Raw genomic sequence first — 15515 nt, forward strand, 5'->3', positions numbered from 1 at the left:
TAGGTCTTTCCCTGGCCCGCCTTCATCTCCCACTTTTGGCATTCCCATCCTACAGATTGTCGTGGCCCTTATTCCCCTTCAGATGTAATGTCTTGTCCTTTATTCTATTTTAATTGGGGATTTTTTTCCTCTTCATATTTCAAATTATTTTTTTCAAAGCTTATCTCCATGTCTGTTTATACTGTGGAGTAGATGGTGGTCAGACAGCAGCCGATACAGTTACCTATTCTGTCTGTCCTTGAAAGATGAAAATTCACTGTGTAGAGTTATTACATATTTCTTATTAACTTCAGGTTTTTTCAGTTTTTGTTGAGTAGCTCACAGAAAGATGAATTGGTAAAGTCAGTAGTATTTAGTTTCTGTTCCCTTTAAATGTTAGATGTTTTAATAACTAATACATATGTAGCATACCTCTGTTCATGAAGGTACGATTTAATAACAGTATTTGTCAATAGAAGCCCTACTACATGAAGTTAAATGATGCAGAATATACGTGTAAGAATGTGTAAGCTCATGAGTTTTGTCTTTGTTCTCTGACATATTCCAAGGAACCTCTGATATATAATGAGTGCTTAATATTTGTCAGAAGAATAAAGCAGAATAACACATTTCAAGGCAACAAGATGGAGATGATACTGAATTTAAAGAAAAAAATTTTAAGTGAAAACACACCTCTAACTGATGAAAGAATCTTCATATTCAGCCTAATTTATCTTTCCCATTTCAAATACGGTTTGGCGAGAGCTATAAAAGTTTTTTAACTGAGTGACAGTGTTGGATTAATACACCTATCTTACAGGCCTGAGTTCCTCCAGTTTTCATTCAGAAGAGGGTGAAATAGTGCTTAATTATGTAAATCATGGCATTTTCCCATCATTGCTTGTCAGGGGTTCCTCCAGTAGGAGGGGGGGTGCTGACTCTGCTTTTCTCCTCAGGGCAGATGGGCTAGAGCATGCCCCAGCCTTCTCAAGACCAGGGAGAGTCTAGAAGAGAAAGGAGACAAAGGGAAGAATCAAATAAATGGATAGTTATTGATTATTTACTGTGTTCAAGGCATTGTGGGAGATAGCAGAAAAGGTAATACAAGATTCAGATTGATTGGAGAGAAAAAGCATTCTAAAATACAGGAAATAAAATTTAACCATTCAAGATACAATGGGAAGAAATGAAATGAAATGAAATGAAATGAAATGAAATGAAAACGGGCCATGATGTGCCAAGTGAATGATGCAGATGACTTGTACTCTAGGTTCTGGAGGAGGAAGGGCCCCCAAGAAAAGCTTTACAGTGGTGGTGAGTTTTTGCTGCTACGTACTTTGGAAAAAGACAAGGAGAGTTAGCTTTATAATTAGAATATCCCGAGGGACACCCAGGAAGAGTTTAGTTACTCTGCCACTGAAGTAACTCGTAGGTTTTGGGCAGTGCTTCAGATATGTACCTTATACTGCAGAATCAGGGTCCAAATTGAGAGACTATATGAAGTTCTTTGATGCCTCCTCATATGTAAGGTTTTCCATCCTGTAGCAGCCTGTAAGTCTGGGACAGCTGTTTTCCCAGATTAGTTTTCTTCTCAGGTTGATTTGGCATAAAAGATAAGGATGGAAAAAGCATGAAGCTAGCTAGCTATCTGCCTCCTTCCTTCCATCTTTCCCACCCACCTTTCCAGGCTCTGTAGCTTTCCTAGCCCAGTCCACTGTGCTGTGCTGTGGCTTTCCTGCTCTCCAGTGCTTGAGGCCAGCCATCCAAAGTCGGGCAGGACCTTGACTGCTTCTGCATCCCCACAGCTGAGCAGTGTGGAGAGCCTAGGGACTCTTTTAGATTCTTAGGGCTAACTTGATGGACTGTGCTGCAACGATTCTGCACTGCTAAGTACACCAGAATGTCTTTTTTTTCTTGTTAATACTTTTATTCTCAAGCAAAAACTTATATTTGGTGTGGTTTTACCATAGACCATTTGTTCATGATCACACCTTATTGATGGAGCACTGGTTAATGAAAGTATCATTACGCTGCAATTTGCTGGCTTTTCTCCAAATTCTGGTGGCATTTGATGTTTAAAACATTTATTTGACACTGAACGTGTTGCCAAAATAGGTAATTACCTTCTTGTCAAAGGAAAGCTTAAAGATACCACATATGAGATCCGAGCATTAATTAATTGGAAATTAATTAATTAATTAATTGAAAGTAAGTGGAAGGCTAAAAGAAGCTGGAAAAAGAGTTTCTTATATACTTCTTCCTGTATTCCGGGATTACACTGCCTCACACAAGTAACCACCGTCACAGGTAGCTTTGGTCACTTAAATGTGGCTGTTCCAACTGAATTGCGCTATAAGTATAAAACAAGATTTAGAAGACTTAGTATGGAAAAATAATTAAATAGTAAATAATAAAAATTTTTATATATTCTGTAAATTTTTTATATATTGATAAAATATATTGTCAATGTTACCTCCTTTTTACTTTTTTAAGTGCAGCTACTAGATCATTTAAAATCACTGGGACTCACATTACATCTCCTTTGGGCAGTACTGTTCTCAAGGGCCAAGCACTATGCCCCGCACATACAGATGTTCAGGAAATACGTATTGGTTCACCAGTCTTAGGGTTAAACTTGCAGCAGCATTGCCTCTGGTGCACAGTTTAAAATTGATTAGGGCAACGTGTCTAGGTCAGGAAAGCTATGTAGGCCATCATGAAGAATAAGTAGAATTAATTTAGGAATCCTTTGAGATTAAAACCTTCCAGGAGATAAATGTTATAATATAGATGAATCTGGGAAGTGTTATCATAAGTGAAAGAAGCCAGTTGCAGCAGGCCACTTATCGTATGATTCCATTTTGCATGAAATGCCTCCATAGAAACGAAGTATTAGCAGTTACCCAGGGGCTAGGGCCAGGGGAGAACGGGCAGTGGCTTCAAGGAGGTGCAGGCTTGTTTTTGTGTAGATGACCATGTTCTGGGATTAGGTAACAGAGATGGTTGCACATCACTGTGAATCTATTAAAACTGCTGATTTGTACACTAAAGAGGGTGAATTTTATGCTGTGTGAATTACATCTTAATAAGTGTTATAAAACATTTAAGGCCAAAATATAAAGAACAAGCTTATATTTTATCCATCAGTAATTCAGGCAATTACTTAAATAACATATGGTAATATAACATAATTACTTAAAACATCCAGATTCAAGACAATTAATATGGATTGTTTTAATGTAAGGCTTATATTTTACCTGGAGAACACTAATTTAACAGATTTCTTCTAAACTGGTAATGGTATTTTCAAAAATGCTGGAATTGGTTAATGGATTTATTAAACCCCAACATAAATCCTGATTTTTTAAAGATAGTGAAACATAATTAGCATTTATTATGCTAGTTTTATTAGCATTATTATGAAACTATTTTAAAATCAACAATGTGGCATTTCTTTTGTTATAAAGGATCTGTATAAGTCCTTGAAAATACTATCTGCAGAGTTGGTGCCTTGGCATAATTTAAAGAAGCAGGATGAAAATGAAGGTATCAGAGTTGAAGATCTGCTGTTCATAGTAGATACCATGTTGGAAGAAGTTGAAAATAAGGAAAAGGTAATGCTTAATACATATGTAAAGGTTTACATTTTAATATAATATTAACTTAAAACTGATAACAATATAGATATTAATATTTGTTCTACTAGAGTTCTATTTCTCTTTTAAAAGTTTTAATTAAAGATTTGGGATTATTATAAGGTACTAAGTATCCTTCTTTCTCTTTTTTGGACAGGACAGCAATTTGCCAAACTTTCAAACTTTCCAAGCTATTGTTTCTCACTTCCAAAAATTATTTGATGTTCCTTCTTTAAATGGAGTCTATCCCCGAATGAATGAAGTTTATACTAGACTTGGAGAAGTGAACAATGCCGTGAGAAACCTCCAGGAACTCTTAGAATTAGGTGATGACCTTTTTTCATTTTGGGCCCTCCTTTAAGAATTATTCCTAATAAATCAGCAGAAAGTAGATAAAATTCTTTCAAGTAAAAAATTGAGGATAAGTCAACATAAAGTATTTGATTTAATGACTTTGAGAATTCTCTTTTACAATATTCTTTATATCTGTTTTGCAGATAGTTCGTCTTCCTTGTGTGTGCTAGTGAGCACAGTTGGAAAGTTGTGTAGGCTGATTAATGAGGATGTGAATGAACAGGTTATGCAGGTATTGGGACCTGAAGACCTTCAAAGGTATTTATTTTAAATAGCTTACAAAATACCATCCAGAATGCTTGGAGTGGTGAAATTAAAACTTTCACAACTTCATAAGTTACTTACCGTTCCTGTTCATTTTTTAAGTAACTTAAATAGCATCTTTTAAATAACTTAAAAGTCACACCTTAGGGATGGAGGGAATGCCAAGTAATTTAAAGATAAAAGTAGATTGTAGGGCCTATAAGTTTACATAAGGTGATAAGTTTACATAATCCAGCATTATTGCCATAATTCTATTCCCAGGGAAATTGTATGTGGAGAAACTCAAACCTTGTTAGCAACTTCATGTGAGTTTAGAATATATAAGCAGGTTCTATTTTTAGTACACTACCATATTTGATAAGAACATAAAATGTTAAGGATTTTCTTTCAAACTAAGCATTTCTAATGTATAACTTTTCCTCCCCACCCCAACCTCTATACACAAATTTTATACTGCAACATATGGGCAGGGAAACATATTAGAACTATTCTGTATGTTCTGCATGTTCTCTAGGAACCCTTACCTAATCTGACCCTTGGATTTTCTGATACTTGATGCTTTTAAAAGAAACATTTCTATCACCACTGGCCATTTTCCCCTCCCCACAGTTTTACTGACTACTGATACTTACTCTTTAATGGAATAGTGGATATAAAAGTCAGTGATCTTTAATATGTTATAAAAACATATTAAAGGATCCTTGAGCTAAATAGAAAGTTTCCCATGTTAGGAAACCTTTATATAAATTTATATAAATTTACACTGATATTAGATTTTTTTTTAGAAAAGTGATATTTGATGAACAAAGAGCTCAAAGGGGGGGAATTGCTGTAAATTATGATTAATTTATATTTAAATTAGCAGGAAAATTTCTCTTTTGAAAATGTTCTATATTCAGTCAGCTGCAAGAAATTTAAGTTGGAAATTCAATGTAAACTGCATTTTTTTAAAGCATTATCATCAAATTGGAAGAACATGAGGAATTTTTTCCAGCATTTCAGGCATTCACTAATGATCTCCTTGAGATCTTAGGTAAGATTTTTGTTGATGGGTTTAAATTTCAAGTTCTAAGGTGACAGTGGGTTGGAGGGAAGACTTTTCATTAGTTCTTAGATTTGTGTTTTTACTTAGAACATTTGGTAGAAAGTGTTTGGAAACCATTCATAGTTGTAGAAACACACTCCTAACGTGCAGTTGGAGATGGTTGGGATTAGTCTACAGAACAGAGAAGCACATGTCCTTTAAGGAGCAAGGGGCTGCCTTTGTGCTGGGACCTTATGAGGAGAAATGGCGATTAGTCTGGCCAGGCCCTGACTCTGTCACTACATAACGAAAAATCTTAGTAGAATTTATGGTCTTGTAAGGTGTTTTTTCTCTTTCTCTTCCTCCTCCTTTTTAAAAATAGGACCTAGCTACTGTGTTACTCAAATATACAAATTGTTTTTACTCTGGTGATAGGAACTGAAGATGTCTAGAAGGAAAAATAAATTTATAAATTTCTAGAAGGGGAGAGATACATTTATGTTCTTGGTCATATTGAGGGGAACTTGCTTGGGAATTATAGGCAAGATAGAGACCTAAAGCTCTTATTTTGTGTGATTATATATGGCTATAGAAATAATTTATTTTAAGAATGCTTGTTAAAGTTTAAAGTGATTTATTCACTAATTCTTTATTTTTATATAGTTCATTTGAAAGATTTGGCGTTTGTTAGTTTTTTTAGCAATGGCTCTTTGGCATTGGAAATCAAATTAGAAGGAAATGAGGTTTAGGAAAAGGTAAGGGAATGAGTAAATTAAAATTTGATACGAAGACGATAAATAACTGAAAGAAGTATCCAATTGGCATCTACAGCCTAGTAAACAAAAAAGGACATTTTAGGGCCAACTTTATATGAACTGGAAGCAGGGAGCTGTGCGTGAATGTGCTTTAGGCATGCTCGTGTGTTTGCAAAGGAAAATTGTAATTCGAAAGTTAAACTTAAGATGAGACATGAAATGGTAGAAATGTGTTGCCTTGTGTCTTGAAGAGCCTTGTCTCATAGAAGAACACGATTTTACTTGCTTTGGGGTAGCAATTAACTTAAATAGTGAAGTTCTCATTCTTAGTAAATATTTTCATTGGTGTGCTGATAACACTTATTTCAGAATCCTTCTACAGAAACTCCCTCTCAGGTGTTACCAGCATGGTTCATTTAGGATTATTTGCTTCAAGAAGCCAAGTCTTCCTGTCTGCAGATGAGCTCTGCATTTTAGTCACAGTTGAAATTATGGAGTTAAATATTAAAACATTGGGAAAGTTAAATCTGTTTTGGGAAACATGACTATTTTTTTTATTACTGAGTATCATAGTAAGCATCTAGAACTACAGAGTTGTGTACTGAATACCAGCTATGGAGAAGGACTTTTTCTCTTATATAATAAGCTGAGAAAATTCTCCTATCAGCCAGGATTCTTCTCTGTGAGGTTCATTTATAATGTGGATTTCTCACTGAGTGAGAAAACAGGTGTGATTTCACAGTGGGATCAGGGAATAGCCTGATCTTGAAACCTTATTGTGATGTAATATGTGAACCAAATTCTCTGTTGTAGGCTCGCTTAGGTTTTTTCCTTTCTTTTATCGTGATGCTTTATAATTAGATCCAAATAAGTATTCTGACTGAAATCAGGAGCTTAAGCAACATGGGTCATGTGTTTAGGCAAAAGGAAGAACAACCAAATCCAACTGAACATCGAGGGGGAGAGGTGGATTCCAAGGAAGCTTGTTATTTATTTATTTATTTATTCATTCATTCATTCATTCATTCATTTTTTAAAAAATTATTGATTTGAGAGAGGCGGGAGGAGGAAAGGAGGGAGGGAGGCAGAGAGACAGAGAAATTGAGATTTGTTGTTCCACTTATTTATGCATTCATTGGTTGATTCTTGTATGCGCCCTGGCTGGGGATTGAACCCACACCCTTGGTGCATTGGGATGACGCGCTAACCAGTTGAGCTACCTGGCCAGGGTGCAAGGAAGCATGTTTCATGTGAAGGAAGTGAGTTTACAAACAGTGGCCTGGCAGAATAATCTAGAAAAAGTGGTGAGACTCTAGAGAACTTGCCCCTGGGGCTTACCTTAAGTAGGGCTGGAATGTAGAATATGAGAGAAGGGACCTTGCTTCCTCAGTAGCCAGGAGCTTTCAAACAGACTTCTCACAGGCTGATGGGGAAGAGATAGTCCTAGGAAGAAAAAATCAGATTCAGAAAGAACCTAGCAGAGAAAAACTGGTTTATCTGGTGAGCTGGAGCAGGCAAAGCTCTATAATATGTTGCGTCTGAGATTTGTACTTTGGGAAACTTCACACCTTCTACTAGATAGATATTAATGAGAAGTCCTTCCAACAGAATTAAGTATAGGACTGTGTTCATTACAAAGAAATCTTCAGGAGCGCAGAAACGAGACAGCCTCTACCTGGGATCTTGCCATATAGGGTCACCCACATAACGATGCAGATTTAAAGAGGTAATAATATGATATTATAAATGTAGCCAGTAGGATTTGTTAATAAGAGCATACTGTTAATGACATTAATATCAGAGTCAGTGAATGCTTGTAGGCATGTGATGGCTTTTACAAACAAGATGCCCCGTGAATTAGTGATACTCCTATCACGCTACTGGAGAAAAGTTTCATGTGCTTGAAAGCACAGTGCGCCTTTGGTTTAAGGTTTGCCTTTGCCTAGCGATTCTCACTTCATCTGATCCTGTCACTAGATAAAGCTACTCTTTTCTTATTCTTGTTCTTTTTTTATTACAGAAATTGATGACGTGGATGCCATTGTACCTGCAGTAAAGAAATTAAAAGTACTTTCATACTGAAAACAAATCATTTTTACTGTGTAAATTGCATTCTTAACATTCTAAGCATTTTGTAGGATTGATCTTACTTTTGAGACAAGGGTTATAAAACGTGTTTACAGAATTCACCCCCTTCTTAGTATTGGACCTCCCACTCATAATTTTTACTAACTTTGAGATTCTTATGTAGGAAACAGTTATTAAGTTAGATTAGTAAGTAACTTTAGATCCTTTAATTATATTTCTTAAGCAGTTCGTGACTGCTCAAAATTTAAGATTGTTTTAAAGTATAATTAATGAGTAAACGACAAACTCAAGGAGAGATTGAGTGTAATACAAAGGCCACATTTAAGTTCAGGGTTTAGTACCTTTCTTGTTGTGGGAACAAGGAATACCAGTGACTGTCTTCAGGCCAGCCAGTAGGAAGTTACTGCTTTCCTGGTAAGGAAGTGGCACATTCTGTTAGGATATCCCTCACGGCACCTGTCCTGTCAAAGCAGGAGGGAGAAGGAGGAAATGTGTTAGAGTAGGAAATGAATTACCAGGTAATGTAGATGAGTAGATAAAAGTCTCATTAAAAAGTGTCTTTGTTTGCAGTCTTGATATGATGTACTTTTTATAAGGGCATGAGATCTTAAATAAAATTTCTGTGAAGGATTTTCAAATACAAGTGTCCTCAGTGACTTACTTGTCTTACAAGTGTGAGTCATGTTCTCTTCCTAGGCTGAGCCTTCCTTGGGCAGTGGGTTCACCCTTGCTGCCATCTACCTATTCTCTATTCTCAGTAGTCAAGTCTGATTTTCTTAAAGGTCGGGTAGTGTTCCTCCTCACATCTCTGAGTACCAGCCACTCTGAGTCACTGCTGCTTCCCCACCACCACAGCCCTGGCACCCGCCCCTTCATTTTTATAAGTAGTAGACCTAGGAAGACTTCTCAGTTATTCTTTTTTTTTAGATTTTGTTTATTTATTTTATAGAAGGGGAGGGAGGGAAAAAGAGAGAACGAGAAACATCAGTGTGCGATTGCCTCTCATGTGCCCCTTGTTGGGGACCTGGCCTGCAATCCAGGTATGTGCCCTGACTGGGAATCAAACCGGCGACCCTTTGGTTCACAGGCCAGTGCTCAATCCACTGAGCCACACCAGCCAGGTCTCAGTTATTCTTGTTTGTTGTTGTGTAGAATATTCTAAAGAATTTCCAGGAAACAGCAAGGTAAAATAGAATAAATGTCAATAGATAGGCATCCAGATCTTTGGTTTTTGACCTTAGGGGTTAGACATAAAGTTCTTTCTGGATTTAAAACTATTCATTTTGTTTTTCTGCAAGTACATTTCCAAACACTGGCCCATAATTTGTGAAAGAACCCATGTCTTTGGATAGAAAAGACATGGATAGACATGGGTTGGATAGAAAAAAATATTTGGGTATTCAGTAATATAAATATTCTGAGTTCATTAGATTACTCCAAGTAGTTGCTGAGACATTTTGGAAACTTAACAATATTTGAAAGGAAGAGATGTAATGTAAAAATTGTGTTTTTCTGTCCTGGCTGTTGTGGCTCAGTGGATTAAGTGCCAGGTTGCGAACCACAGGGTGGCTGGTCTGGGCACGTGCCTGGGCTGTGGACCCGGTGCCCAGTGGAGGACACTAGAATCGACCACACACCAATGCCTCTCTCCCTTTCTCCCTCCTTTCCCCTCTCTGAAAGTAAATAAATAAAATCTTTTAAAAAACTATGTTAATCTAAATTTTGTCAGCTAGTTTAAGAGCCTGTGGCTAACTCTTAGTTTAGAACCGATGTTTTGTAGACTCTTCCTCAGAGGCCTAGGCGTGTTTGGAGGCAGCCCCCCACCAAGAGGGACGGTGTCAGTAGTAAGACTATTAAGCCCTCTTTATCAGGTCTACTTTAACCCAGTTTTAATTGTTTAAAATATACATACTGCAAATATTATTTAGCTCCTGATTTTCTTAGTTTTTTGGTGTGCAGCTGATATATAAACTGTACATACAGAAAGTATATAGTTAAGTTCTGATATACATATATGAGGGAGGACCCAAAACAATCTCTGGAATTAATTTATAAAACGTTTGTATTTATTTTTACATTTTCAGACTTCAGTCACCTTCAAAGTATTCTCCATTTGATACAACATGCCTATCAAGATGTTTTTTCCACTGCTCAAAACAGTCTTTGAACTCATCAGTTTTGAAGCCTTTTAGTGCTTCTGCTGTTTTTGGTTTCACCTCTTCCACATCAGCAAAACATTTCCTTTTGAGGACTTTTTCATCCAGGGAAACAAAAACCAGCTGCTTGGGGCAAGCTCAGGTGAATAGGGAGGGTGAGGCATGGGGGTCATGCTGTTTTTGGTCCAAAACTGCTGAACACTCAGGGCTTTGTGGGCAGGTGCGCTTGTAAATCACTCATCATGAAATGGGCAAATGTGTTGAGTCTCCAAAAGAATTCATAGAAGCTGAACACAGCCTCCCACAACAGCGCTAGCTGGTACACTGATACAGATGGGTTCTTACAGCACTCACCTAGTGTGGGAAGCCTGTACTGCAAAGGTGCTGCCCTCCAGAAGATAATTGTGTTTATTTGGGAGGGTCCCCTCTCATACACCTACGAAACCATCACCAAAATCAAAATAATAAACCTATCCGTCACTCCAAAAGTTATCTCTTTGACCTCTCCTCTCTTCCCATCCCCAGGCAACAAATGATCTGCCTTCATCATTGTTGACTAGTTTGCATTTGATAGGATTTTATATAACACAGTCATACAATGCATTCTCCTTCTCATCTGCCCTGTCAGCATAATTATTTTGAGATTCTTACATGTCATTGCATTTATTAACAGCTCATTCCTTTTTATTGCTGTGTAGTACTCCATTGTAGCAATATACCACAGTTTGTTTACCTATTCACCTGTTGTTGGAAGTGTGGGTTATTTCTAGTTTTTGGCAACTGCTACAAATAAAACTTTTATGAACATTCATGTTCAGGTCTTTGCGCAGACGTACATGTGATGTCTAGTGTCTTGAAAACTGTTGTTTTCATGTATTTTATCTCTTTGGTGTTTTGCTTTGATTGTTATGGGCAGAAGGGTAAATTTGGTTTCTATCAGTTCCATCCTGGTTAAAAATGGAAGTTTAGAAGAAAATATGTAGGTTCTCTTAGGTCGTCGTCTTATATTTATTTTTTCTAATTTTATTGCATTGCAGTCAGAGAACATGGTCTTTAGAGTATTCAGTCTTTGAAATTTGGAGACTTTCTATGTGACATATACTATTTCACATGTGCTCTTAAAAATTAATTTTTTTTAATTTATTGTTCACTTACAGTGGTCCCGCCCTTTTCCCCATTGCTCACCCCTGCCCCATCCCCCCACAGTCAGTCCCCCACATTGTCTGCCCCTGAGTCCTCTACTCGTGTTCCCATGTTTGCCCCTTCCGCACCTCCCCGCCTCATCACTTGTTGTTTCCTAGTCTCTGGTTCTATTTTGCTCATTTGCTTTGTTGATTCCACTTACAGTAAAAAATCTCATTTCTACTATTTATTATATATATCTATTGTGTTGTTTAAAGCTACTTTATTTCTATCAGTATTTTTGTTTGCTTGATTAGTTTATGGGCGATACTGAAATCTGTGGATTTGTCACATTGTGTTTTATATATTTTGAGCCTATTTTATAAGTACTTATAAATTCATAGGTGATAATATCCTCTTGATTATTTTTGCTGCTCATGCTTTTTGCCTTGAATGCTATGTTGTCCTTCCTGTCATTAGTAGTAGCTGGATATTTTATCTTTTTCATTTATTTCACTAGTCTTTTATTTATTGTACTGTAAAAAATATATGCTAAAAATGGTAAAAGCCATAGATGTCTACTGTAATAAATGAATTTAAAGTGAACACTCATGCAACAACTAAGAAATAGAACCTCACTATCACTCCAAAGGCCTCCCCTACCCACCATAAGAGGAAACCATTAACCAACTCATGTTCATCACTTCCTTGTTTTTTTAAAATTGTTTTGCTACTTTTGTGTGTATGCCTGAACCAACGTGGTTAAATTTTGCCTGGTTTGAACTTTATAAAAATGCCATCATATTATATATATTTTCAGTGTTTCTTCTTTTGGCCACTATTATATTTGTGTGTACGTCTGTGTTGTGTGTAGGTGTAGGTCATCTATTTTCACTGCTCTCTGGTATCCTCCATGAGTAGTCTATAGTCCGTTGTTCTACTGGAGATTGATACTTGGGTTGTTTCTAGTTCTTGGCTGTTAGGAACTGCTGCTGTGAACATTCTTAACATTGTACGTGGATCCTTGTAACTTGTGTGCGAGTTTCTAGAATCAATATCTAAGGGGTAAACTTGCTGGACCCTAGGGGAAAACACTTCTGTATGTAGCCACGGAGGCTGTGTACTGCGTTTATGGAAGTGCACCATTTCCATAGGTTACAATTTGCATGGAGCCTCTGGGGTTACACAGTGTAGTGACTTTTAATAGGGAGTGTGTGTGTATCTGCAGCTTTAGAAGGAAATGCCGAACTAGTTTCCTGAGTGGCTGCACCAGTTTGTACTCTCACCACCTGTATGAGAGTTCCTGCTTTTTCCACATCCTGACCAATACCTAGTAAGTCAGTGTTTTCATTTTTTTCTGGAGTAGTGTATGGAGATATTGTGGTTTTAATGTTTATTTCCCTTGTTACTAATAAAGTTAATCATCTTTTCTTCATTTATTAGCAATTTGTGTTTGTTTTTTGAAGTGCTTCTATGACATTTTTCTATTGATTTGTAAGAGTTATATGGTTCTAGACAGGTACTACCGTTTGACAGTTACGTGCGTTGCTAATGTCTTCTTCAATTTTATATCTTCTTTCCATTTTCCTATAGTTTCTTTTTTTATTTTAAATCATTTACTTTTAGAGAGGGGGAAGGGAGGGAGAAGGAGGGAGATTAATATCAATGTGTGATAGAAACGTCAATCAGTTGCCTCTCGAACGCCCCCCACTGGGTAGCTGGCCCGAAACCCAGGCATGTGCCTTGACCAGGAATAGAACCAGCGACCTTTAGGTTCCCAGGCTGGCACTCAGTCCACTGAGCCACACCTGCCAGGGCTGCTATAGTTTCTTTTTATGATCTTGAGAATCTAATTTTAATGTAGTGATGTATGGTCTTTTCCTTTATAGTGAGTTAGTGCTCTTTGTGTCTTACGAAATCTTTCCCTAGTCACAAGTTGTAATATTGTTTTACTGTGTTATCTTATAGCTATATAGTTTTGCCTTTCACATTTAGCCTAATATACTTGGAGTTGTTAACTTTTGAATGTGGTATGAAAAGGACCCTTTTATATTTTCCCTCGTGGATACCCGGTTGTCTCAGCACCATTTATTTTAAAAAATCCATCATTTCCCCTCTGCTCACAGTGCAACCTCTGTTATAAACTGAGCATGCGTGTGTGGATGTTCTCTCTCCTCTGTTCTTTCGATCCAGCTCTCTCCCTGCACTAGCACCGCACTGCCTTGTTATTGCACTTTAAAATAAACCTTGGTATCCAGTCGAAGGCTTCTCAGCCTTTGTGTTTTCATGTACATCGAATCTGCTTATCAAGTCACATGCACACACAAACGCACCTACTGGGATTTTTATTGGACTTGCATCAGACATAGGGTTTAGTGGGGAAAATCGGCATCTACAGTGTTGGGTCTTCCAACCACAAATGTAGCATAGTTCTCCATTTGGTTAGGTTTATTTTAACATTTCTTAAAGTTTTTTAATTGTTGGATATGTTCATAGTATTTGATCTTTTATTCATTTATAAGTTATCTTTTTAAAATTTCATTTTCTCACTGTTGCAAGGACAGAGAACTACAATTGCTTTTTAAAAATATTTAATTTATATCCAGCAACCTTGCTAAAAACTTTGATTAATTCTAGCAATTCATCTTTAAGTTATTTTGGATTTTTATGCTCATGATTATATATCATTTGCATGTAACAACAGTTTTGGTCAGATGTACTTGTTTTTTCTTGCCTTACTGCACAGGCTTCAAATACAGCGCTGAGTAGAAGGGGTGATGGGACGCAGCCCTTTCTTGTCCCCAACATCAAAAGGAAATCTTTTACCGCTTTACCACTCAGTATGGTGTTTCCTGCCGTTACTGTGAACAGAAAGCTAAGTTGTCCTTTGTGGTGTGTGTGTGTGTGTATTTTATCCTTTCATTTTCCAGTACTTGTATTTGAAGTTAACCTCTCGTAAACAGCGTATAATTATATATTTTAATTCTGTGCACTTTAAGAGTTTAGGTTTTATTTTTAAAATATATTTTATTGATTATGCGATTACAGTTGTCCCATTTTCCCTTCTTTATTCCTCTCCTCCCTGCACACCCTCTTCCACCCACATTTCCTCCCCTTAGTTCATGTCCATCTGTCATACATTTAAGTACTTTGGCTTCTACATTTCCCATACTATTGTTACTCTCCCCCTGTCTATTTTCTATCTACCATCTATGCTACTTATTCTCTGTACCTTTGCCCCCTCCTCTTCTCCTTCTCCCACTCCCCTGTTGCTAGCCCTCCATGTGATCTTCATTTCTATGGTTCCACTCCTGATCTAGCTGTCCTCTTAGTTTGCTTTTGTTTTAGGTGTGGTTGTTAATAACTGTGTTTGTTGTCCTTTCACTGTTTGTATTTTTTATCTTTTTTTTTTAGATAAGTCCCTTTAACATTTCATATAATAAGTGATTGGTGATGACGAACTCCTTGAACTTGACCTTATCTGAGAAGCACTTTATCTGCCCTTCCATTCTAAATGAAAGCTTTGCTGGATAGAGCAATCTTGGATGTAGGTCTTTGGATTTCATGACTTGGAATACTTCTTTCCAGCTCCTTCTTGCCTGTAAGGTGTCTTTTGAGAAATCCACTGACAGTCTGATGGGAAGTCCTTTGTAGGTGACTGTCCCCTTATCTCTTGCTGCTTCTAGGTGTCTCTTCTTCATTTTAATCTCGGCTAATGTAATTATGATGTGCCTTGGTGTGTTCCTCCTTGGGTCCAACTTCTTTGGGACTCTCTGAGCTTCCTAGACTTCCTGGAAGTGTATTTCCTTTGCCAGATTAGGGAAGTTCTCCTTTATTATTTGTTCAAATAAATTTTCCACTTGTTGCTCTTCCTCTTCCCCTTCTGGTACCCCTGTAGTTTGGATGTTGGAACGTTTAAGATGTCCTGGAGGTTCCTAAGCCTCTCCTCATTTTCTCGAATTCTTGTTTCTTCATTCTTTTCTGTTTAGTTGTTTGTTTCTTCTGGTCTACTCCATTGATTTGAGTCCCAGTTTCCTTCCCATCACTGTTGGTTCCCTGTACATTTTCCTTTATTTCACTTAGCATAGCCGTCATTTTCTTCTAGTTTGTGACCAAGTTTGACCAATTCTGTGAGCAT

The 15515-nt window shown here is 37.1% G+C and overlaps 1 protein-coding gene across 4 annotated transcripts in view; it reads left to right on the forward strand.

The window, feature by feature from the left end:
• The window catches only part of CEP70 (centrosomal protein 70), a 59184-nt gene extending 50042 nt beyond the window's left edge, over positions 1-9142 (forward strand). For 2 of the 4 annotated variants that reach the window (XM_053669515.1, XM_053669516.1), the window contains exons 13-17: positions 3447-3593; positions 3772-3940; positions 4112-4226; positions 5186-5265; positions 8032-9142. In XM_053669515.1, coding sequence (XP_053525490.1) covers positions 3447-3593; positions 3772-3940; positions 4112-4226; positions 5186-5265; positions 8032-8093 — 573 coding nt within the window. In that variant the 3' untranslated portion in view covers positions 8094-9142. The remainder of the gene's footprint in view (positions 1-3446; positions 3594-3771; positions 3941-4111; positions 4227-5185; positions 5266-8031) is intronic. The other 2 variants (XM_037139421.2, XM_053669514.1) reach the window with 1 other exon arrangement.
• The last annotated feature ends 6373 nt before the right edge of the window (positions 9143-15515 follow it).

This window comes from Artibeus jamaicensis, unplaced genomic scaffold (assembly GCF_021234435.1).
Source record: "Artibeus jamaicensis isolate MK-2021 breed Jamaican fruit bat unplaced genomic scaffold, CSHL_Jam_final contig_519, whole genome shotgun sequence".
In the NCBI taxonomy this organism is placed as follows: domain Eukaryota; kingdom Metazoa; phylum Chordata; class Mammalia; order Chiroptera; family Phyllostomidae; genus Artibeus; species Artibeus jamaicensis.